At 43.5% G+C, this 23,812-nt stretch overlaps 1 protein-coding gene across 1 annotated transcript; it reads left to right on the top strand.

Moving 5' to 3' along the window:
* The first annotated feature begins 163 nt into the window (after positions 1–163).
* Positions 164–22,879, top strand: LOC116291620 (uncharacterized). Its single transcript, XM_089029777.1, has 6 exons — positions 164–265; positions 1,901–2,210; positions 3,050–3,328; positions 3,503–3,642; positions 4,303–4,543; positions 21,979–22,879. The coding sequence occupies exons 1-6, from the start codon at positions 179–181 to the stop codon at positions 22,122–22,124; spliced, it is 1,203 nt and encodes a 400-aa protein (XP_088885903.1). The 5' UTR covers positions 164–178; the 3' UTR covers positions 22,125–22,879.
* The last annotated feature ends 933 nt before the right edge of the window (positions 22,880–23,812 follow it).

Genomic DNA, 23,812 nt, shown 5'->3' on the forward strand with positions numbered 1-23,812 from the left:
TACACTAAAACAATTATCTCCCTGAGCCTCAGTGATTATGGTCAATATTTACCTCGCCGCTCGAAGGCTCGGTAAACTGGGAACTTGTTCTATACACTAGCATTATTGTACACAAGAACATTGCTTGGGTTGCCTATGTGCCTTCCAGGTATTTTGTCTTTCAGTCATGTGATTTCTGATGATGCTGCGTCTGGCACAACCTTCGAAATCGTTAATTCGAGTTTTGGTCACGAAAGAGTCGACTATGGAACAGAAGAAACCCTTTGTGAGTATGACTGACTACATTTGGTTATAACGAGGAATATATTTTACGGCTATTAATATTAGACCTATGACCATACCATAAAACTGTTTTCATACAAGACTTACCAGACGCGTTTGAAGTTAGGTATGTTTGCCGTTTCCTGCCCTGTGTAAATTTCAGTACAGGGGAACGATCGGACGAATACATAACAAATTTAATGAACAAAGATTTTTTTGACATTCTGGTATTTCGCAAACATCACCAGAACCTATATTTTTGCGATGCTGGAAATCACTGGATGATTCAAAATCATAACGAACATACGCCCAGCACCTATAAATTTCTAGTTGTTTTTCTCCTGTGCTTTAAGGGTTTTTTCCGGGTTCTCCCGTTTTCCTCCCTCCAGAGAAATCAACTCCTAAATTCCAATTTTATCATGGAACAAGGACGTTTTTTTTAACTTCTCGTTTTGTGTGATTGGCCATTAAGGATTGTCTACAGATATTTTAAAATTTCAAGTTGAACGAGGAAGAAAGTAACGAAGTATTTACAAATATTAGAGAGTTTTAGATTGACTTTTTATCTCCCCGCAAACGGCAAACGTGACCACGTTTTAATCGTTTTCCTGCATTTTACCTTATCTTTTGCAAATGTTCTCACCACAAGCAAATATTCTTTTGTTTTTATTCTACTACTAGGACTTTTTTGATTCCTTTTTCAGTAATTTTTTATGGTCAACTGACGTTTCACGTTTACCGTATGTAAACGTAAATCTAAGACTCTCTGTATACTTGCATCAGATCTTAGCGGAGCGGAAGCCTTAGCGGAAGACTTCAATTCAAAAAAACAAAAAAGGTGCATACGAAGGTTTCGTTTTTGAAAGCTGTACAAGAAGTCCAGAGGAATCAATCAATAGTTTGATAACTCAACTACGAAGGTATGCGTCAACGTGTCACCGAGTTACGTCAGTTACGTCTTTTCATACTGTTACATTTAGAATACTGACTGAAAAATTAATCCTCGACATATTTTAACAGTTAAACACTCAATCCGACTGAAGTAGGTTCATGGGTTTAATCCTAGCAAGATCAGCACTTAAGCCTGCATGATCCAGACAAAGCCTATCAGCAAACAGCAAACGTTAAGCGTTATAGGTTTTATCAACTTTTTGGCCAAATTCCTTCCCAGACTTTCAGAAGGCTAGATGCTCTGTAAGAGAACTGACTATCAGATATATTTTTCTGGATCCGGAAACATTTTCCTCGTTTAGCTAGGGCCTAAGACATGGGAGAATAAGTTACGATGTGATGCCAGCGAGAAGGGTTTGGAGTAGCACTCCTTCGGAACGGCCAACCTGTCTGTCACCTTTGCGTTTAGTTATTGCATTTGGTTAGGAAAAACAAATTTACTATCGAAACAGACCACGAGCCCCAGTGTATCTTCATGGAATTCCTATTGGTAGCTCCAAGCATATTTCACACAGACACACCACTCATCATTCGCCTGCAAATATCGAAAGTCGGTCATGACTCGCACATATAAAACAATGTGAAATCCTCCCCCCCTTCATTTAATATGCATGTTTGCAAAGCTAGAAAATGTGGATATCAACGTTAACCTCCCAACCCCCTGGGGATTATTGCATATTTTTGCCAGGTCCCTCATAGTCATCTCCCGTACGGCGAGGTTGGTTCTGGGTATTTTTCAACTCGTAGCATTGCTAATCGTCAAGTGGTTAAGACAGCGACCCCTTTGGTTCTGAGAGAACTTGATGCTATGGCCCTAGAAAAACAGTCTGTGGTGACCCTAGTGGATTATGGAACGGCTGATGGTGGAATTTCGATGGATCTTATCTACGCATGCGTCAAAGCAATACGAGAAAAATATGGTGCTGAACTGCCGATCAATGTGATCTACGAGGATCAACCCGTCAATGATTTCACGTCTGTGTTCTTGAGAACACAAGGTAAGAGTAAACCACGGGCACCAGTCTCCCCTCGATTTTTGTTTGCTCTCGGACATTATGGGTGGTGTAGCGATTCACGTCACCTCTGGGGCCTGGAGTTGGATTAGACGCAACACTTCATGTGAGTAGAGTTTGTAAGGTCTCTCCCTTGATTAGATTTGATGGTTGTTTTCCGGGTTCTTTGTGGGTAGTCCTCCTCCTCATTTACACCCAATTATATTTCGATCTGTGAGTTTGCCATGCATTTATTCATGGTTTGAAGAAATGTTTTGCTTAAAAGATAAACTAGTTCTATACAATGGGACTAGACTGAAGATTGGACAAAACTGCAATAGACCTCTTTAGCGTTGGACCCAGTAATGTTTTCTCAGCTCACGTGTCACGATCCCCTAAGGCATTACATTTTTTTGTTTAACGGTTGCCATAAGAAGAAGACCCATGAATATGCATATACAACTCAAACAAAGAATATTATGCTAAAGATAACAACAGGTGCAAAATATTTACTCCCAAGCTTGAAGGCTCTATTAATCCGATTCAGTGTATACTTTAATTATTTCTAATCATATCAGTAATGATAAAAAGGTAAATTATACACCGTGGAAACTGTGAAAAAAGTTACCGACGTTTCGGATGGCTAGTCCCTCGTCCTTTTACTCTTTTATTCTGACGAAGGACTAGCGTCCGAAACGTCAGTAAGTTTTTATATCTTTTCACGGTGTATAATTTACTCTTTTTATCATTACTGTTTCATTAGAAACACCGACGCAGCTCACACTAGTTTTTAGCTAGTTATATCTTCTAATTATATCAAAGTATTTATCTTGAATCCATTCAAGGTTTAGTTCCTGGTCCTCGCAGTTATCTCCTGGACTTCCCCAACGTGTTCGTCATGGCCAGCGGTACAAATTTCTACGATCAGTGTTTCCCCAATGATAGCGTGACATTGGGGTTCTCTTCTAATTGCACACATTGGTTGCGTGACAAGCCTTGTGACATCACTGGAACGATATTTCCTTTGTTCACTACTGTACCACAGGAAAAAGAGAAGTTTAGGGTACAGGCTGAAAAAGACTGGGAATTATATCTAACGAAAAGAGCGGCCGAGCTTAGGCCAGGTAAGACGTCTTCTCTGTTGTACGTACTAAGCAAATTGTTTAAAAAATAAGTGGGGAACCGATATGTACGCATATATTCCTCTCTCGTGACCTGCTTGCTATCCTCGGCGTCTATAGTGCCTAATAGACTAGAAATACATATGGCTTTCTAAAATATACATGTCTTCTCGTAAGGAGGAAGTATGATCTTGGCGGAGGTTGTTTTGACCGAAGATGGCCAGTTTCCAGGACACACGAATGACTCCAAATATGGTTGTATGACACTGTTATCGACACTTTGGAAATCACTTTCAGATGATGGAGTAATCACCGATGTAAGTATGTATGTTGGAAAAAATTTAAACTACGATGCTTAACATTAACAATATTAAACATATAAGGTTGAACATTTACATACCTGCGTCACGAAACAAAGCAAAAGCACAGTCACGGTCACGGCAAGGCACGTACAATAAAGTTATAAAGAGTAAAATGTATACAGTCAATTCAAAAAATGTTGTCGTCGACCAGCTCAAGCCTACGCGACTGGACCGAAAGGAACTCTGGGTAGCAATCATTGAAGCCGAGTTGACTCCATAATTTTATCTGACTAGTTATGCCTGGTTTACAGCACGAAACTTCGTAGGCAAGCGAGAAGAAGTGTCGAAGGAGACTTTTTTTTAATGCCTTCATATTTTCGAAATTGTGAACTGAATCATAACTACTTTGTTTTCCTTTCCCTAAACCCAAAGACATGCATTTGATGGATTGTTTCTGGCCATTATTATCTTATTACTAGCAATAACAATTAATTCAGAACGAATATTTAACCGCTTCAGTGATTTTTAACCATATTCCTTTCGGTCCAGTCGTGTAGGCTTGAGCCGGTCGACGACAACGTTTTTTGAATTGACTGTATAACGGTTTGCTTGCTTGCTTGCTTGCATTTTGAGTAAATAAACACAAATTAAAGAATTTATTTTCCTCTCTCATAGGATGTGTTTACAAAAACAAATCTAAGCCTTTACGTCAAAACGGTAGATGACTTCAAGAAACCATTCAAGTGTCCTAACTCGCCTGTTGTCAAAGCAGGACTTGAGTTGGTTTCCATAGACACGAAAATCACGCCTTGTCCATATAAGGGAAAATGGATTAAAGAGAAGGGGGATGCAAAAGAACATGCGAAGAAATATGTAGGAAGTATTCGAGCGTGGAGCAACAGCACATTCCTTTCAGGTGAATTAATGGTGGCAATCAGTCGACCAGTCCGGCCATTCTGTTATTTAGACATAATAGTCAATGTGAATTGCTCTATTTAACTATGACGTCACATCCAAACAATCTATTGTTTAAACGTAAAGGATCATGGTCATCAGAGGGGGTCAAATCAACGCAAATTCACTGAAAATTGTTCTAAAACCCGTATCAATTCACCAAGAGAAGTAGAATAGCCAGCAAACACTCAGAATAATTTTTAGTACATATTAACACATATTATAGTAGTATAGGGAATGGGGGTTCCAGCGCAATCTCAACACGGGCAAGACCCGTGTCAAAAATCCACCTACGGGAACAACCCCACTCCAAGTGTGGTTGGGGGCAACAGCGCAAATATGTTAGTCTATATATGGAGTGCGAAGATTGTAAGAGAACTTTTAAGAAAGAAGCGGATTTGAAAAAGCATTTGAAAATGAAGACGAAGTGTATGAGCAGTTATGATTGTGGATGTGGTAAGAAGTTTGAGACTAAGGTTAAATTGTTTTGGCATTGTCAGGACTGTGAGTACGACTACGACGACCTAAAAAGTGCTTGGTATTAGGTATAAAATATTTCCTATTATATAGATGGAATCCCAAAGCAACTTCAGCACGGTGTCAATACCCGGTAACGGTGAGATTGACGTTAGACAGTTTTGGCGTCAGTCAGAAAGGAAGGTTAAAAGGACTCTCCGAAAAGGTATAGAAGAATTAGGAGCCCTGAAAGCGAGCATAATGGTAGAAGTAAGTTTGTCAAAAGACGAGGTAATGACGACAGCAATGTTGCGATCAAAGTCGTTAGTGATATTAGAATCCACGAATCTGGATAGGTCACTCAGCGAAGCCTTAGAAGCAATAATGGAGTCGCTGTCTAACTACACGAAAGAAGGATCGGGTTGGACAGTAGAGGAGGTTGAAGGAATAGAGATAAGTATAGCCAGGTACGTACCCATACGAGGGGGGAGTTACGTACCGCTACCAACGTGGGTAGAAAGGAAGAAGGCTATTGTAAACGTGAAGAATGAAGACAATCGATGCTTTATGTGGGCAATCAGGTCTGCACTGTATCCAGCAGAGAAGGATCCCTGTAGGACAAGTAAGTATCCCACAGATGATTTAGAGTGGGATGGTGTGGAATTTCCCATGCAGTTGATAGACATCCCCATATTTGAGGAAATAAACGATCTAGCAATTAACGTTTACGGAGTCAGAGAGCAGACGATAGTACCGTTAGTTCTGTCAAAAAGTAAAGGAGAGCGCGTACATTTATTCTACCACGGCGGACACTACTCATGGGTTAAACACATTAGCAGACTATTCTACAGACATACTAAGCACAAAGGCAAAAAGTACTTCTGTGACTGCTGCTTGCTGTCATTTACATCCTTAAATACCCTAAAGAAACACGATGAGATCTGCCGCGGAGTCGAAGAAGTGGCGCAACGGATCCAGATGCCCACCAACAAAGAGCTTTCATACGCAGACCATCAAAAGCAGATGCAAGTGCCTTACGTGATATATGCAGACTTCGAAGCGTTGATAACTAAGGAAGAGCAGAAACGTGGCGCCACGAATAAGGTGGGATTACACGAGATCTGCTCCTTTGGTTACATAGTAGTCAGATCAGATGGTAAGGCCAACCCTCCTGTGATTTACCGAGGTAAGAACGCAGCTAATGAGTTTCTAGAAGCATTGCGAGAAGAGGAGGAAGAGATAAGAGAACAATTAAGATGTCCAAAGAAGATGGAATTTACCAAAGAGAACCAGGAGGCTTTTAACAAGGCAAAAAAATGCTACATTTGCCAACATACGCTTCTTCAGTTTGGAAGACGAGCCAAGAAAGCGTGGGATGAAGATGGAAAGTATCTAGGAGAAGCTCATTTTAAATGCGGGAAGTATGCTAAGAAAGGTGAGAAGCCGGGAAAGCCCTCCACGCACTGCATTCACTGTCACAAAGCATTTGTTGAGGATTTCTATGTGGATAAGGTTAGGGATCACTGCCACATCACGGGTAAATACAGAGGAGCGGCTCATTGGAAATGCAATATAAACTTCAAAGTAAATCCAGACATGGAGATTCCGGTGTTCTTTCACAACCTCCGCGGTTACGACTCCCATTTGCTACTACAAGGAACAGACGGCTCCGACGTCAAATGCATACCCAACAACAAAGAGCGCTACATGTCCGTAACTGTGGGTAAGCTAAAGTTCTTAGATTCGCAGCAGTTTATGGCGGACTCCTTAGCAAACCTCGTAAAGTATAACACCAACTTTCCCATTTCCAGTCAATACGGCGCGGAAAGGAAAGGAGTCTACCCATACGAATACATGGACTCCTGGGATCGATTCAAAGAACCCCTACCACCCAAAGATCGCTTCTACAGCACCCTAAACGAGTCTGGTATAAAGGATGAGGAGTACCAGCATGCGTTGGACGTGTGGGAAAAGTACTCCTGTGAGAACATGGGTGACTACCACGACATCTACCTAAGGTCTGACGTAGTGCTGCTTGCAGATGTTTTCCAAAGCTTCAGAAAGATGGCTATGGAATATTACGGATTGGATCCCGCTAATTTCTACACGGCTCCTGGGCTCAGCTGGAGTGCTTTGTTAAAGAAAACAAATGCGCAGTTGGATCTCCTAACGGAGTACGACATGTATCGGTTTATGGAAGACGGTATTCGTGGCGGCGTATGCGGACCCAGCCGACGTTACGCCCGCGCAAACAACCCCTTAGTAGAGCACGACCCAGAGAAACCAACCACATACATTTACTACCTGGATGCGAATAACCTTTATGGTTGGGCAATGTCACAGTACCTACCTGTGAGAGACTTCGAATGGGATCCAGTGAAGCCGATAGACTTCTACATGCAGGTAGGAAAGGAGGAAGACAAGGGTTACGTCTTAGAAGTGGATCTGGAGTACCCAGAGCGCCTGCACGACGAACACAATGAGTTCCCCTTAGCACCAGAAGCGATAGAGATACCATTTAAGCAGCTAAGTCCGCTGCAAAAGCAAATGTGCCCTGGTTACAAACCGTACAGGAAACTAACTATGAACCTGATGGATAAGAAGAAGTATGTGGTACATTACCGCAACCTGCAGTTCTACGTGCGACACGGAATGCGCGTAGAGAAGATCCACAGAGTCCTAAAATTCACGCAGGAACCCTGGATGCGCCCCTACATTGACTTTAACACGCAAAAGCGTACCGCAGCGAAAAATGACTTCGAAAAAAACCTCTTCAAACTGATGAACAACAGCGTGTTCGGAAAGACAATGGAGAACATCCGCAAGCGCGTAAGCGTAAAAATAGTCAGCACCAAAGAGGAAGCAGAAGCATACGTGTCACAGCCAGGCTTCGTTAGATACGTAGAAATGCTGAACTTCTACGTGATTCACATGAAAAGGGCAAACCTCTTACTAAACAAGCCCGTTTACACAGGCTTTACGGTGCTGGATCTATCGAAGCTGCTTATGTACGAGTTCTACTACGATAAGCTTAAGCCAAAGTACGGAGACCGCTGTCGCCTCCTGTACACAGACACCGACTCCCTAATTCTAGAAGTGCAAACGGAAGACGTTTACAAAGACTGCCTCCCCGACATAGACGAGTACGACACCAGCGGTTACCCGAAGGAGCACTTCCTTTACTCTGCGAAGAATAAGAAGGTAATTGGGAAGATGAAAGACGAAATGTTAGGAAAACCCATCGTGGAATACGTGGGTCTGAAACCAAAGATGTACAGCGTGCTAAAGTTAGACGGCGTAGAAAAGAAAGCTAAAGGCGTAAAAAAGTATGTGGTTAAGAAGGACATTACGCACGAGTCCTACCTCAACGTATTACGAACACGCAAGGAACAGCGGCATAAGATGAACAGCCTGCGCAGCTATGGTCATCAGATACATAACGTCACGCAGGAGAAGGTGTCACTGTCTGCATTTGACGGTAAGCGATGGATGTGTGATGACGGAGTGCATACGATAGCATTCGGACATCACACGATAAGCAGTTCTTCTTTGACGAACCCACGCGTGGGACCATCATGAAGATAATACAAGATGGGCTGACCCTTCTTAGCTATCGCACTTCGGATCTGGTAAGTTTCCAAAGACCAATTAGGATCCGTAGCTCTTTTGGATCCTCCTTCTAATTCACCCGGCTCATAGAGATATCGAACCGTGACATTACCTAATTTCTTTTCATGGGGGAAGACCGCCCTCGAACTTCTGATGAAGGACTTGTGTTCCACGTGTTTCTTTTTTATGGCATCCTTGGGTTTTATTCCCGTAGCCCTGGCCGCCTCGTTGTTCAAAGCCACGATGACCTGGGGGAGCCTCTGAGTCCATTCCCTGTTGCGTTTGGAGGGATCTTCCAGCTCTTTCCAATACTGGTACCCAAAGAGGCGCTCGGCCAAGGTCTTGTTGAATCTTTCGACGATGCTCTGACCCCTGTGGTACTCTGCTTTAGCTCTCCTAATCTTAGTGCTGTGGTCTTTCATGGTCTTAGTAACCACGCCCATGAACTCTGTCCCCGCATCCACTTGCAGCAGCTTAGGCCATTTCAAGACGCGCTTATAAACCCTACCTAGGGCTTCTGCGACTTCCCCAGAATCCTTGCTGGTTATAGGTTCGGCGTCCTTGTATCTGCTTGCGATATCGACTACGGTCAAAGCGTACCTATAGGTCTTCTTTCTCACCTTATCGTGCGGCAAGAAAAGCAAATCCGCCTGATGAACTTCATTGGGGGTATTTACGGTGAAGCTGGGCCTGGGAATGTACTTAGGCACGGGAAGATAAACCTGCCAGAGGGTTTGTTTTTTCAACCAGTTCTTAGCCGTTTCGTCTGATACCCTGGCCGCGGTCGCGAGTTTCTTGATAGCTGACGCTCCTCTCCAATAGCCTTCCGGCCCATAGTAAATCCTTTTAAGTTTGTCCTCTACGCGGCCCATTATATGAATTCCAAAACAAGATTGATCTTACGTCCGTTAAAATCCACCGTCTTTCCGTCCACTTTAATGGTAATGTTTATGCTTTCTACCAAATTAGATAAGTCATAGCTCAAAGAAATGGGAGTGTATTCTACTGGGTCAAATGGATTACCTTTGGGTAGAAACTTGGACATAAGAGAAGACTTTTCTCCATTGTTGTAACTATGGACCAAGTCGCAATAGACTTCATAAGAGGATGCGACTTTCCATTTCACATCATATGTACTGCCGCTATTTATCGTGGTACTAGTAAGGCCCAGGAGTTCTACCAATGAACTGTCCTTTAGATTGGCGCTCCCATTATTTTTCTTGAATTTCATTTCATGGGGTAATCCTGTGGTAAGAGTATATCCATGCTTTGCTAGCTCCTTAGCCAGTGTTATGGGGGTGTAATGGGAATCTGGTATTTTTGGTTTGGTGCCGGAAGTTCCGATGACAAAGCCATTAATTAAATTATACCAAGAATTGTACAAAGAGCAACTAACCAACCGAACCCTACAGGCTTTGATGGGAGGATTCAAATAAGTAGTAAAGTTATTCTTGTCGCTTTCCAAAAAGACGATCATTATATTAGATACGCCAAAGCCACGCCTCCGGCCAGCCCTGCGACTCCTACAAAGACCAATTCATTGTCTTTTCGTTTCTTAGAAGGCTGGTAGTAATTCTTGAACTGAGGCTTTTTCATTCTAAAGTCGGGGTGTGCTTGCGCATAAAGTTTGAAGGCGTAGTCTGTGTTTTCGAAGTTCTTGTCTGCCTGCATTTTGTCTTGGTAGTTCTTGTCCAACCAATCCCTGTAAGCTTGTCTTTTTTCATTCCAAGCTGCAACGTCCCTTTGATATTTCTCCAGCGCTAAGTCGTGTCTCTTTCTTTCGGCGGCACCACTTTTGTCGCCTCTAACTAATCTATCCAAATATTGACCACCATAATTAGCTCCAGTGAATGCTAAAGCTGCAATGACTCCACCTGCGACTAAGCTAACCATTTATATGTTAGGCAGGTACTTTTCTTTCCGTAGGTAATCCTTTACCATGATAGCCCCGCCTACGGCAGCGGTCATCTTAGCAAAATTAGCGAAGCTCTTGCTTGGGTCTTCAGTAAAGTCTTCTTTGAGCACTTTCTTACCTACCCAACCAATACCCGCAACAATAGAAGTAATGATAGCTGCCTCTTCAACAGTTTTCAACAACGCGGTCGACATTATATTACAAAGCAAGAAGGAAAATCTAGGTCGCCGCGGGTGATAAATCTACTCCATTTCAGGGATCTTACTTTTTCTAACCTCCACAGGTGCGTGATATGTTGGCAGCACATGCACGGCCTCCCACTTTACTTTTGGCTTCGTTGCCCGCCATTGTAAGTAGAGGCTGCCTGCTGCTATAGCAACTCCTAACGCGCCAATGACGTACCCAGGATTAATAAAGGATTCCTCTTCTTTTTCTTCCGCCTTTTCTTCTTTTTTGGCTTTGTTCTTTTTATTCATCTCCGCGAGCTTCTTACCGGCAGCGACTCTGCCTGGAGATTTAACCTTGGTAATCTTGGTATCTTCTACGGGTGGTTGTTCTTCGGTGCCACTCATCTTATATTAAGGGACTTGAAGGACTTGACAACGACTTGACAACGACTTGACAATGACTTGACAACGACTTGACAACGACTTGACAATGACTTGACAACGACTTGACTAAGTACTTGAGGTGACTTGACTAAGTACTTACGAATGACTTAACTAGGTACTTGAGGCGACTTGATCAGGTACCTCAGTAAGTGCTGCCTGGAAGACCTTTTCGACTTCTCTATCCTTCTTGAAGTCCTTCCAAGATGTTCCGAAGGAACCTAGTACCTCCTTCAAGTCGACGTGCTGAGCTACGTGAAGTGCCGCAGAGGCGACTGCCATTAACTTACCGCACTTCAAAGACAACCAGCCGCAGGTTATCTTAAGTTCTTGGGATATGACATAGTCATCTCTTATGTCCTTCCGCAGTTGCTCCACGTCGTCTATAGGCAGTGCAAGTCCAAGCAATTTAGTTGCAAGTCGGATAGCGGAGTCTGCGACGGCGTCTGTGGTCTTACTTGCGAGGGCAGCCTCGTACCTCTTATGGAACTTTTTGACTTCCTCTTCCGACAGCTTATTAACCTGCTCATGGGTAAGTTCCTTGCCTATCATTTCTTTGCACTTCCCAGATGACACAAGGATGTTAAGTTGTTCCTTGAGGTTACTTTCATCTAACTGTGTGGGGACTTCATCTATGAGCTGCTCAATGTCCATATATGTTAACGTCATACGGAAACCTCAAAGAGAAGATCATTTTGGAATGTTGGTGCGTTTTTAAATGCCGCATGTATTCGTGCAGCTGTTCCTTGGATATCTCACCGCCGTAGTCGCTTAAAATGGTTTCCAGGTCAGACTTACTGGGTGTATAAAATACTACGAGAGAGCCTATGTTTTCCCTAAAGGGTTTAGAGACACTGGTAAGCTGCTGGGAAAGCAACCAAACGCTGATATTGTCGTGTCTGCCGCTGAAAGCGAGCTTCACTAATTCGGAGGTGCGCTTTTTTACGTCGTCCCCGCAGGCAATGTCATCCAGTATGAGTAAAGTCTGTGTATCTTTAGGGAATTGCTTATGCCAGAACTTCAAATGGCTGGATAACTCGTTAGGGTCTAAAATATCTACAAAGAAGTCGTCATCTTTCACTCCTATACCCGTCCAGGTGCGGTTATTCACGTAGGTGGGACAAAGCAGCACTATGTAGTCAAAGCGGTATCTAAAGGATCCTAATAGCTGCTCTACCACGAACTGGGTCTTTCCGCAGCCGGTGGGTCCTACTATCAGAGCATTGCAGGGAATATGATTCGGATCCATTATATATACAATGGACCCAGTGGACGCAGTAAGAAGGATTACCGCCGACGCAAAGGATAAAAGAGACACCATAGAAATGCAAAGGGAAGAGATAGACCGGTTAAAAGAGCGCGTGCAGGAATTGTACGATGAAATGTGCGGTCTGAAGCGTGCAGAACGGTTTGGCGCGCTTTTGACAATGGCGGGCTGGGCTAAGGAGTCCATTAAGGACTTCATTCGATATCCCCCATAGATATATGGACTGCATTACGTGCGAACTACCTGCTGACTGCATAATCCCTCCTAAAACACCGATACCCAAACCGTGTAAAAAATACACCTGCCGTCACTGTAATAAGGTATTCTCTGAAGAAGACTTCGTTGGACATTGGTGTCCCGCGGATACTAAAGCACAAAGGACTTTAGACGACGTTCGAGAAGAGTAAGAGGTCGCAAAGAAGATCTTACTAAGCCCCCGGCAAGGGGAATTAGCATAGGTCTTTCTTTTTTATTGTTATTTTGTTAAATGCTGCAAAGAGGTCTCAAGCAAGGACCTATTTTTTATCGTTATTTTGTTAAATGCTGCAAAGAGGTCTCAAGTAAGGACCTATTTTTTATTGTTATTTTGTTAAATCATCGTAATCGAAGAATGGTTAACATGATTATCTTTTTGCTGGTTTCAACGATGAGAAAGAATGATGCCTCATCTTTTAATGGGGGGGGGGCTTAACAAAATAACAAGAAATAATAGACCCTATCCTAAAACCCTCTTACAGGGTTTAACAATTTAACAATAAAAAATAAGGTATATATAATGAAGTGCGTGCAATGTGATAGAGCTTTTAGTAGCAAGCAGCGACTGCAATACCATCTTTCCAAGAAAGTCTGTCAGAAGACCATCAGCACTGTTTGCGGTGGCTGCGGTAAGGAACTGTCCACAGTACAGGCCCTACGATATCACCGCGAGCATAGAGTCTGCCTTAAAGGTCATTGCCGCCGATGCGATGAACCCCTCTTCGAAGAAAACTGGCATAAGTACCGCTGCCGTCGCTATGACCTCACAGATGTGGTCTGCGAGACCCACGGCGATTTAGCAGAGCGATGTTGCCCCCTTGAAACCGGCCGGGTGCTCACGCGACGTAAGAAGGAGATCGACGAAGACTTCGTATGCTTCGACGACTATGAGGGTGTAAGGTGGGAGAATAGGGAACACTGGGATGGCATCTGCGACCGATGTGGCTGTATACGTAGCGGCCAACATATTTGGTGCTGCCTTTACGATGGCCCTAAGCCCTTAGATCATTATCTGTTGGTAAGAAAAGAGTGGAATCTACTTAAGGTATAATGTTACCTTACATCGCAGCGTTCCTAGGAGGTGTGACTATTACCTTATCAGCGTATGAAATGGCGGAAAAAATGAGGGCAGACACAGCAGATGACTACTTATCCGCCCATGAAGAGGATTAGTCGCACAACGGATTATCCTCCGCTCGACGTTCGATGTCAAACTTCCATCGGCCGTTTACCTTACCATGACTGCGTAGGTGTGTATATTCTTCACCCTGCAGTATGTATCTCACACAGTCAGGCGCCCAAAGGCTGTATTCCTGACCGTCGCGTTCTAAGACCAACCTCAAACGGTCGATGTCTTCGAATGCGACGTAGTTTTTTATTCGGTATGAAACGCCTTGCGACAGATCTCGCCAGTGTGTTTGTTCAAGAATCATTATATCTATGAAATATTCTTTGGTGATTCCTTAACGCCTCCTGCGTCTTAAAAGCCTTAACACACCAAGGACAAGGTACACGAATGCCTTCCGCGTAATGGTCGATCTCCCTACATATGAGGTCGTAATCGTTACACACCATGGTTAGGTAACCATTTGCCTCGTATCGTTCGAGTAACGCCTCTTGTTTAGGTGATAATACACCGTTACCCTTAGGCGTCTTCAACTCCAGGCATAACCCATTATACTTCTTATGTGCATTAAGGATTAAGATGTCGGGTTGTCCTGCCTGATACCCTTTCTGCCAACATACTATCCTTTTTCTGGATGAGTCCTGTAGTTCTCCAAGACCTGGTGCGAGCAGTAGGATAGGGTGGAACCGACGTATGTAGTCTATGATTTTCTTATGCAAGTCAAATTCATTTTCTATTTTGAATACCAACTTATTAGGACCGTCGAACCGCCTTTCGATTTCGTATTTACCTGTCTTTCTTAGCGTAGGGAGAACGTCGCCCAACACCCATTTCCTGAACTTTTTTGCTTCGACCTTTTCGGATCCGAATATTAATTCATAAAGACCTTCCTCCGTCAAATACACAGTATTGGGTTGTGCGTTAAGGGTGTCGGTCAGACTGACACCCTTTATAGACCCCAAGGTTACCTTGTTTTCCTCTGAGACGTGTGCTCTAGCTGCGTCCCTAGAGTTAACGTAACCCAACACCAAGGCCACTTCCTTTGCTTTGAAGTACAAAGTTTCGCCTTGCACTATGCATTGCAGTTTGTTGTCGTTGTTTTCAAATACACGAAGCATTATATACCAACGATATTTTAATACGCAACGCTCTTTAGCTGATTCATTTCTACGCTCAGTTGCGCGTCTGAGACTACGAAAATGTATGCGTTTATCTTATCGCCGTCACCCGCGGAGGCGTTCTTGGTGCGCTTGATCTCCAATGTTATGCCATCCTGCGTATTTACTAAACGTAACCCCTGGCCATGTAGGTCTTCGTCGTTAATGGTGCGCATGTCAATCCACAGCGCATACTTATCCTTAAAGAATTCCTCGGGGCTAACTTGGTCGCCAAACTTGCGCATGGCCTCTCTGTACACGTCTGCGGGCTTTATTCCCTGGGAGTAGACCTTGTTTGGAACGCCGTTTATGTTGACCCCCACGTTAGTAATGTTGGGGTTGTGAAAGGCCTCGGAGTCGCGCTTGCCGGCTTCGTAGGGTTTGGCAAACACCAACATCAACCCCGTGAGACTTCTTCGGGGGAGGTTAATGCTTTGGTTGATAACCTCGTCCGTCTTATCCAGGAAGCTGAACGTCTTATACATCACTACGTGGTCGTATAAGAATGCCTTTCCGGAGCTGTATTCCATGCCAGCGCTACGGGCCAGCTCTTCGCTGTACACGGTCTCGTACTGCAGCTCTAAGTTGGTGATAGAATAGGGATCCACAGCTCCACTGATTGCGCTGTCCATTCCTCCTATGACGTTCGTAGTGTCCGCCAGGGTTACTTCAAACTGCAACTCGGATAACTGCCTGGGGTAGTACACGCCATGGTTCGTAATTACTTCGAAATCCAAAGGGATAACGTACTTGCTACCATAGGCGGTCTTTACCCTCGTCGCGTCTGCTACTGCGGTTGCTCCACTGGAGTCCGTAGGCGCGGGGTTAGTATCGCTGCGAAGCTTACGAAGAATAACGCTTCCAATTCCCTGCTCTATCTTTTGTGCACGGTCAAAGGCTGTTAGCCACAGGTCCTTATACGTGGCGTACAAATCGTACCTATTCAAATCCAAGAGGGATTCCCCTGCGAACTTGATTCTCATCTTAGAGACGAGGTTCCTACCCACATTATTGACGGTATAGCGCTTGTCCTTGGTGCTTGGCTGCACCGCTAGGTCGAACCTTAAAGCCAAGGTACCAGGAACCAATACTAGGTTATCCGTTAGGCGGGGTACGCCTACGTACAGCGTCTCCCCCGGCTTTGCGCTAGAAGGTGTGAATGTAACCCGGTGAAAGGTGCGTTCTGCTTTCAGTCCGCCGACCTGCTTAGGTAATATGTTGGGGTTTAACTTTGAGCTTATCATATATAATGGAAGTAAAAGGAACGGATTTTGATCCCCTTACCGAAGAAGGTCAAGTCGACATTAACGATGACCAATATGATTACCTAACCGCCGACAGCGAAAGAGACGGTCTAACCACCGGCGAAAGGGTCAAAAGGAATTACGGCGTTAGCAGAGCAAGTAGCGTTATGAGGACCCTCAGGGGTATGTTTAAGACCAAAAATCCAGGCAAACCCATTCCACAGCGCTTTGAAATGACAAATCTGGGGCCTGTCCCCGAAGCCCCCAGCGCTGCATGGCTTAGTAAGGTTCAGGAACAAATGGATGAATCCATGGAAGAAACCCCGGACGACTTTGATAGGATCAAGGAAGAATTCCCAAACTGGGAACCAAACAAAGTCCAAGTAATGTTCGACGCGGATAACGAATGGGGTAGGGAAGTCATAGTAGCAAGGTTAAATAGGTCTAATGCTCATCCATATGTCATCAGGGACATAAATGGTAAATACTACGCAGATAAAAATATTCCTCCAACCCTTAGAAAGGCATTAGGAGAACCCAACTTACCCGAAAGAATGAGAGAAAATAGTGAGAATATTGACGAAGCCGTCGAAAGAGTTAAGACCATAATGCAGCGGCAACAAAAAGGTCTTGAGGCGATAAGGGAAGTAGAAGAGCTAAAGCAAGCGATGGAGGAAAGGGAAGCAGAATACATACGGCAAAACCAACTACTCCTTGATGCTCAAAAGAGAGAACTTAACGATAAAAACCAAAGAATAACAGAAATGAGAGAACAAAAAGAAAATGCCTTACGTGAAAGAGATCAAGCCCAAAAGGCTTTCGAGCTCGCCCTGCAAGACCTGGACATGAGCAAGGAAGAAGCTAAAAACTTGCATATCACCATAACCGGCTCTTTGGAGGAACGGCGGCAGTTGGTTGCCGAAATCAACACTAAAGAGGAGCAAATCCGACAAATGAGACAGGCCATCGAAGACCTGGAGGGGCAAATAGAGCGGCAGCAGGAAATAATCAATGACCAAACTCGTACTGAAGAGGAAAGGGAGGCAGCTCAAAGAAAACTAGAAACCCTTCGAGCACGCCATGCGGAATTACAAACGCAAATAGAAGGTAAGGAAAGGGAGTTGGGGCTTACCACCAAGGAAAAGGTAAAAAGAGCCCTTTTGAAGTATGGCGTTCCACTGGCATTTGCGGTCGCTATTAGCACCGTAGTAGGAGTTATCCTTAGCGCGCTTAAGGCTACAGGCGCGGGCGTAAAGAAATTAGGCAATGGGCTGACGGACTTGGGAAAAAAGATGGCAGCCGGCTTGCCTGGGCTGCTGGGTTCGGTTGTTTCCTTGGCACTTAGGACCGGCGGAGAATTGTTAAAGTTCGTGGGGAATAACATTTGGATATTAGTCGTCGCTATTGGGGTGGTCCTCCTGAAGAAGATGAAGGCTTGATCTTATCCTTCTCATCGGACGGTGTCCTGCTTTGAGGATAATGAAAGACGGTATTAGCACCGCCCTGGTAATTTGGAGCCAACGGCAACACACTCATGGTAGAAATGGGCTTATGACTCCAGGCTGCATTAGCGGGCCTGCGACCTATGCGATTTATCCCAAACTTGCCGTCATCAGAAGTGACTTGCAACTTAGCATATTTACAATTGGCTAGCATATGAAAAGTCACTGGCGTTAGGTCTTCAGTGGATCCAGTGTAGGGCTCCATCGAAAAATGGGTAACTTTCCTGGTGTTCGTTGAAGTTCGATAAGGAAGCAGGGGCTTATTATTCTCATCGATAAGCCTAAACCCCACATTCGCATGCGTATTTGCATTAATGCTAATAGTGCAAATGACCAATGCAGTGCCCCCAACCTCAACCCACAGTCCGACGTCATGCCAAGCGCCGTTGTCATATCCCTCTTCATCTAAGCGGTGGGTATAACGCGTTTCCCTCACGTATGGATTCATATATTACAGGGAACAAGTTCCCTTCTAGAGGCTCATTACCGTCAAAGTGCTGATGGTCATGTGGTTATAGGCAGTATTCCTTTGATTTTCTATGCTATTTATGCAAACACTCCCGGTGTCATCTACTCTTATCTGTAGCTTTACCTTCCCGTGGCAATCAGCAACCATGTGGAAAGTCCAAACGGAAAGATTCTCAGAGCTATTCGTTGGCGGCTCTACTGAGAAATGCGTGGGCTCTCTGTTGTTTGTCTTCGCGCGCATGGGCTGTAATACTCCATTGTCGTCACAGAAACGAAATCCTATATTCGCACTGCTAACGGCCCCCAAAGAAATGCTGCATAATATCAACTTCTTTCCGGAGTAGTTCAAATCCACGGACATCCCCGTGACATCAACCCAAGATGCTTGGGTGTATTTTTTCTCGCCTGTGTAAGTCGTATAAACGCAATCTACTCCAGTTACGTAGGGGTTGTTCATCGCCATATATAATAACTCAGACCAATGCTTGCAGCTGCTAGGCCGGCCTTTAGTAAGTTATGGTCATATTCCTCAGGTATCGCAGGCAGGACCTTCTTCGATGGTTTCTTAACTACGGGTAGCTTCGTTTCGTGTGACTTTTTTGGCTTCTCTACGAAGTGAGGAATGTTCCTAAGAGTGTCAGAGTTCACGTCATTCACCCCAAACTTCATATCCTTAGTAGCTCGCTGCAGTTTGTTGTTGTATCCTACTACAGAACCAGTATTTATAGATAAATTACTAGGCATTAACCAACAACCCGGGGCTACTGCGTAGTCCAACCTCGCCTTAGAATTTTGTATGGCTAGTTGGTAACGCTGTACGCCCTTGCTAATGTCGCCCTCCAAGATTGAACTTTCAAATAAGATCAAGGCTTCGGCTCGCGTTTCTTCTGCGGCGCCAGTATTTCCGATTATGCTGGATCGGGTGTTTACCTGAGCTCCAAGGATAGAATACACGTAAGCTTCTATGCTGCGGTTTAAACGGGCAAGGCCGGCTTTGGTTAGTCCTTTACCTTCTGGGGGTATGAAATTAAGATATTGCTTTGTTTGCTCGTCGTTGGTAATTTTGATAATCAGTGGATTAGCCCCTGCATACTTACCGCCCTCGTCTTTGAACAAAGGTCCGTCTCTAACTTCCTTAGTGGTCTTAGCGTTTGGTTCAAAGAAGGTGCTACTGTCGTGAGTTTCTTCGTGATACCCAGTGTTCCATCGTAGCCGTAATGCATGAACTTCCTTATCACTTAGCTCGTGTCCACCAATCCCCCAATAAGCCCAAATGTGCCCCAAGCCATTGTTAGCACCGACAGTGCATCTAAAATCCTTCCCTACAACACCGAACTCCTTACAAAGTCTGTCATAAGCCGGCACGCTGTATTTATTATCTCTTGGATAAAACGTGGCATCTCCCGGCAGCGCAATAACACCCATTTCATGCAGTATTCTTCTAACCGTGAAGTGAAAATGAAACATAAATATTGAATTCTTCATCAAGCTTGCGCTTACCCCACAACCGCTGGTGGCACACCAAACCGCAAAGTTTAGTTGCTGCGGCCAATAACGCATGTTAGGACCACTTAACCATTCATGAGATTCCTTAGCGGTGGTATGAATAATGGGTACGTCTTTGAAGATATCCCGCACCTTTAACGGAAAGGAATGCTTGTTAAAGATCCGCATGTTCAGCGTTAGGTCCAAGCTTGGGTGTTTATCAAATGAAACTGCGGGTATCGGATAAGTACTGGTACCAAGCAATAATTCCTTTGACCAACTGGGTTCAACATATGTTGGCTTAGGCTTATGTTCAACATAACCAGAATTCTTCAGTTGATCGTCTATCTGATTAACCAGCGTAGGTTTCAAATCCTCATTACTGTACATTCTGGAGCCGTTATAGTAAATACCATCGGGCCTTCTTTCGAACTTACTAGCATCCGCGTGCGGAAACATCTTCCTGAAGGCCCTCCAATTCCAGTAATCCCTATTGTCGTGATGTGGCTGCTCCTGTATATCATTCCCAAAAGCGTCGTACATTAGTATATATAATGGATGTTATACCATCAGCGCCTCCACTCTATCCTGATTTACCTACAAAACCCAATGAATTGAATGCCGAGAACTTCCGCTTGAATAAGGCAAATCTAATCCTCGCTTACTTAGAGGGTCAAACGAAGCACTATGAGGAGGTCAGGAAAAAGTATGCTAGAGCCCGAAGCATATTACATAAAATCGCGATAACTTCCGGCTCCATGTCCGTGGCGTTAACAGGCTCTGGCGTTGCTACTTCGCTTACTGGACCGGGAATAATCGTTGGAGTTCCTTTGGCTAGCGTCGGCGCCGTCTGCGGTATTATTTCGGCTGTTACAACAGGCGTTATGAAACAGTTGTCAAGCAAAATATCCAAGCATGACACGACAATAGCTCTGTCAAGGGCTAAAGTAAATACGATCATTGACCTTGTCTCAAAGGCTTTGCGTGACAGAAAGATAGACAACGCAGAATTCTCGCTTATCTTAGCTGAAGAAGACAAATACGAGAAACTAAAGTCGGACATAAGGAATAAAAAAACCATCGTGAAAGATCTTTCCGAGGAATCTCGCAAAAAGATCTACCAGGAGGCAAAAGAAGAGCTTCAAAGAAAGCTTGCTCAGTAAACATCTGCTTTGAAAAGAGCGTGACAGGATTTCGTTTACATATCGAACGACAGTCTGGAAATTACGCGTAATCTTATGGCATGGGGTTTATACCATGATACACGGCATGACCTTATTTAGTAAATTATTACTCGTAATATAAATTATTTAGCGAATTATTACGCGTAATATAAATTATTTGCATGACCTTATTTGGCGAATTATTACGCGTAATTTCTCATCTTATGCCATAAGATTCACTATCTTCTTGGAATCCATCCTAAGAGGGGGTGGTTGGGGTCGATTTCGTGAAATATTTCGTAGATTACGTCAGGGTAATAAGGAATATCCTTATCCAGCCGACAAAACATCCACTCGGCTTTTGTCATATCAGAAACCTCGGGAATAGACTTACCGGTAATTTCAGACAAAAGATAGGGAATAGCTTTGTAATATTTCCCTAGTTTTAATTTTTTCAGCGTTTTCCGTAGACTTTGCGGGGTTGGCTCTTCTAAATGGTCTATGATTTTCTTCTTTACTTCGTTATCTAAATATACCGGTCGATAACCTTGGATATGACTCATCCAGTCCCTGAAGTATTTTATTCTTTTGTATGGCGTCTTCTTACGACCTCCGTTGGAATAATATTGCTCTTTGGTAGCACAAGGCACGGCATTACGAATATTCTTACCGCACTCGTAACACTGTGCTGACGTGTCGTCTTCTATTTGCATTTTCTTACCACAACAAATATACTTATTTGGTTTAGTAGACACAAACTTGGGTTTCAAGCACTTTACACAGAAATCATAAACAAACTCTTTACATTCTTCGCACTCCATATATAGACTAACATATTTGCGCTGTTGCCCCCAACCACACTTGGAGTGGGGTTGTTCCCGTAGGTGGATTTTTGACACGGGTCTTGCCCGTGTTGAGATTGCGCTGGAACCCCCATTCCCTATACTACTTATTATATCTGAAAACCAGGCCATTTTAGATGAAACTGTTTCGCTAGGAGCAACTTTTGTTGAATTTTCTATTGGATTTAGCGATTCTATCCCCCACATAAACAAGCAGTGACGTCATAGTGAAATAGGGCAATTTTAACAACCTCTATACTTTGTATTTAAATATTCTTTTTACTACTGTATGTTTTCCAGGACTTTCGGATTCTCGTTCTGTCGAAGAGAAATCTAAAATCGTCGATGAATTGTACCACCGTTACGAAGCTGAGGTGGCCAAGTGCCCTGAGGATCATGGGGTTGATTATGTTAACGCCTATTTGGTCTTACGAAAACGTCTTTAATACCACGCCAGTTTCGAGTTATGTTTCTTTCAGGGAAAACCTCCATTTTGTGTTAAACATTCACGTATTCCTTTCCAGCTGAGCGATGAATTTTGTTTCAGCCAATCACAGCGGGTTTATATATATATATATAAACTTCTATTTTACAACCACCACTCCCCATGCGATGTTCTTCCGTGTGAGGTTCCCTTCACACGCACTACCACTACATTCTATATTTACAACATACAACACTCAACTCACAAGTTGCTTTTCAGTTACGGAGGGAGGAAACCGGAGATCCCGGAAAAAAACCCTCGTGGCAAGGGAGAGAACAACACAACAAACAAACTAAACTCACATATGATCCAGTCTGAGCCAGGGCTCGAACTCGGACCACAGTGGTTAGAGGCGATTGGAAAACCACTACGTCACCCATGCCACCCATTATCTGTTTTAGCGCATGCCCTCATTCCCAGGCTACTGTAACCCAACTTTTGCGTATTTTTCTGCTTTCTTTTTACATTTTGTTCACTCATGCTTTGCGCGCCGCGTTCACCGCTCAGCTGGTTTGCTACGAGATAAATATTACTAAATCAGTAGTCATGTTACACAGTCATTTACATTAAGTAGTAGTTAAGTTGTTAAGTTGTAGACAAAAGAGCGTGTTTTAAAATAGCTCTTGATGCTGGTTGTTTCATTCAAGTATTTAAGAGCAGTATTCAGTAAATACCAAGAAAATATAAAATACCTTGGCAGGGCAACCTCACCAAATCTCATGATATTCCATGCACAAATAGGCATTGAGGTACTATTCCAAAAAATGCTAATAGATTTTTGAATCTCAACATTCCGGATTTTTTTAGGGCCATCAACTCTTGAGGTGGTTCATGACCCAAATTTCAAAATCAATTTAATGGATAAAACCAGGTCACCAAAACAACATTTTTAGTTTGATATTCAGACTTTTTCGGGTTTTCCATTGAAATACATCTTCGCTTGAACACAAAACAGCATTTTAGCAGAAATTAATAGCATTTTCTAATTTTGAGCTTCCTGTGTTAGGAGCCATGTTTTGCTCGGTTATTAAAAAGCTGAAATTGTTCAAATTCTAAGCGCTCTAGCTCCCTGGCCATACATCCAAATGAAATGATTTTAAGTTTGCAAACAAAGCAAGTACTCGATTTCCAAAATCCAGAAGGACAGCTCTGGCAAGGCAAATTTTGCCTAAAAATCCCATGTTGAATACACCATGATTGCGTGAAAATACAAAAACATACCCGCATTCGATATCAAAAGTATTTCTTAGTTAACAAAATATCAAAGCAAAACCAGTTGAAAAATGACAAAAAATATCTATATTTTTAATTTGTGTATTGTTTATGTACATAAATGTCACAAATTTTGCAATTTGAGCCCATTTATAAGCACAATTTTGCAACTTTCTAGATTTTAGATCCAACAATTTCTTCTCACCTTCAGTCTCGCTTTTGTGTACAACTAGAATATTTTTCAGCATTAAATAGTACTCAGTTGTCCATCTTCAGATTCAGGGGCGGCGGAAGCGGGGGGCCGGGGGGCACTGGCCCCCCCACTAGATTTTTTGGAGAGGCCTGGCCCCCCAGAATATAATGCCTCTCACAAAAAAAAAAAAAAAAAAACGCATGAGATTTGGTTATGATTACCATTATTTATTATTTTGATATTAC

The sequence above is a fragment of the Actinia tenebrosa genome, unplaced genomic scaffold, assembly GCF_029948245.1.
Source record: "Actinia tenebrosa isolate PJP-AT-01 unplaced genomic scaffold, QUT_ActTen_1.0 PGA_scaffold14__42_contigs__length_11649687, whole genome shotgun sequence".
Taxonomy (NCBI): domain Eukaryota; kingdom Metazoa; phylum Cnidaria; class Anthozoa; order Actiniaria; family Actiniidae; genus Actinia; species Actinia tenebrosa.

Coding starts and splice junctions, on each gene's coding strand:
- LOC116291620 (XM_089029777.1), top strand. CDS start 179: ATGATGCTGCGTCTGGCACAACCTTCGAAATCGTTAATTCGAGTTTTG. Junction 2,211..3,049: donor TGTGTTCTTGAGAACACAAG/GTAAGAGTAAAC, acceptor AATCCATTCAAG/GTTTAGTTCCTGGTCCTCGC. Junction 4,544..21,978: donor CAACAGCACATTCCTTTCAG/GTGAATTAATGG, acceptor TATGTTTTCCAG/GACTTTCGGATTCTCGTTCT.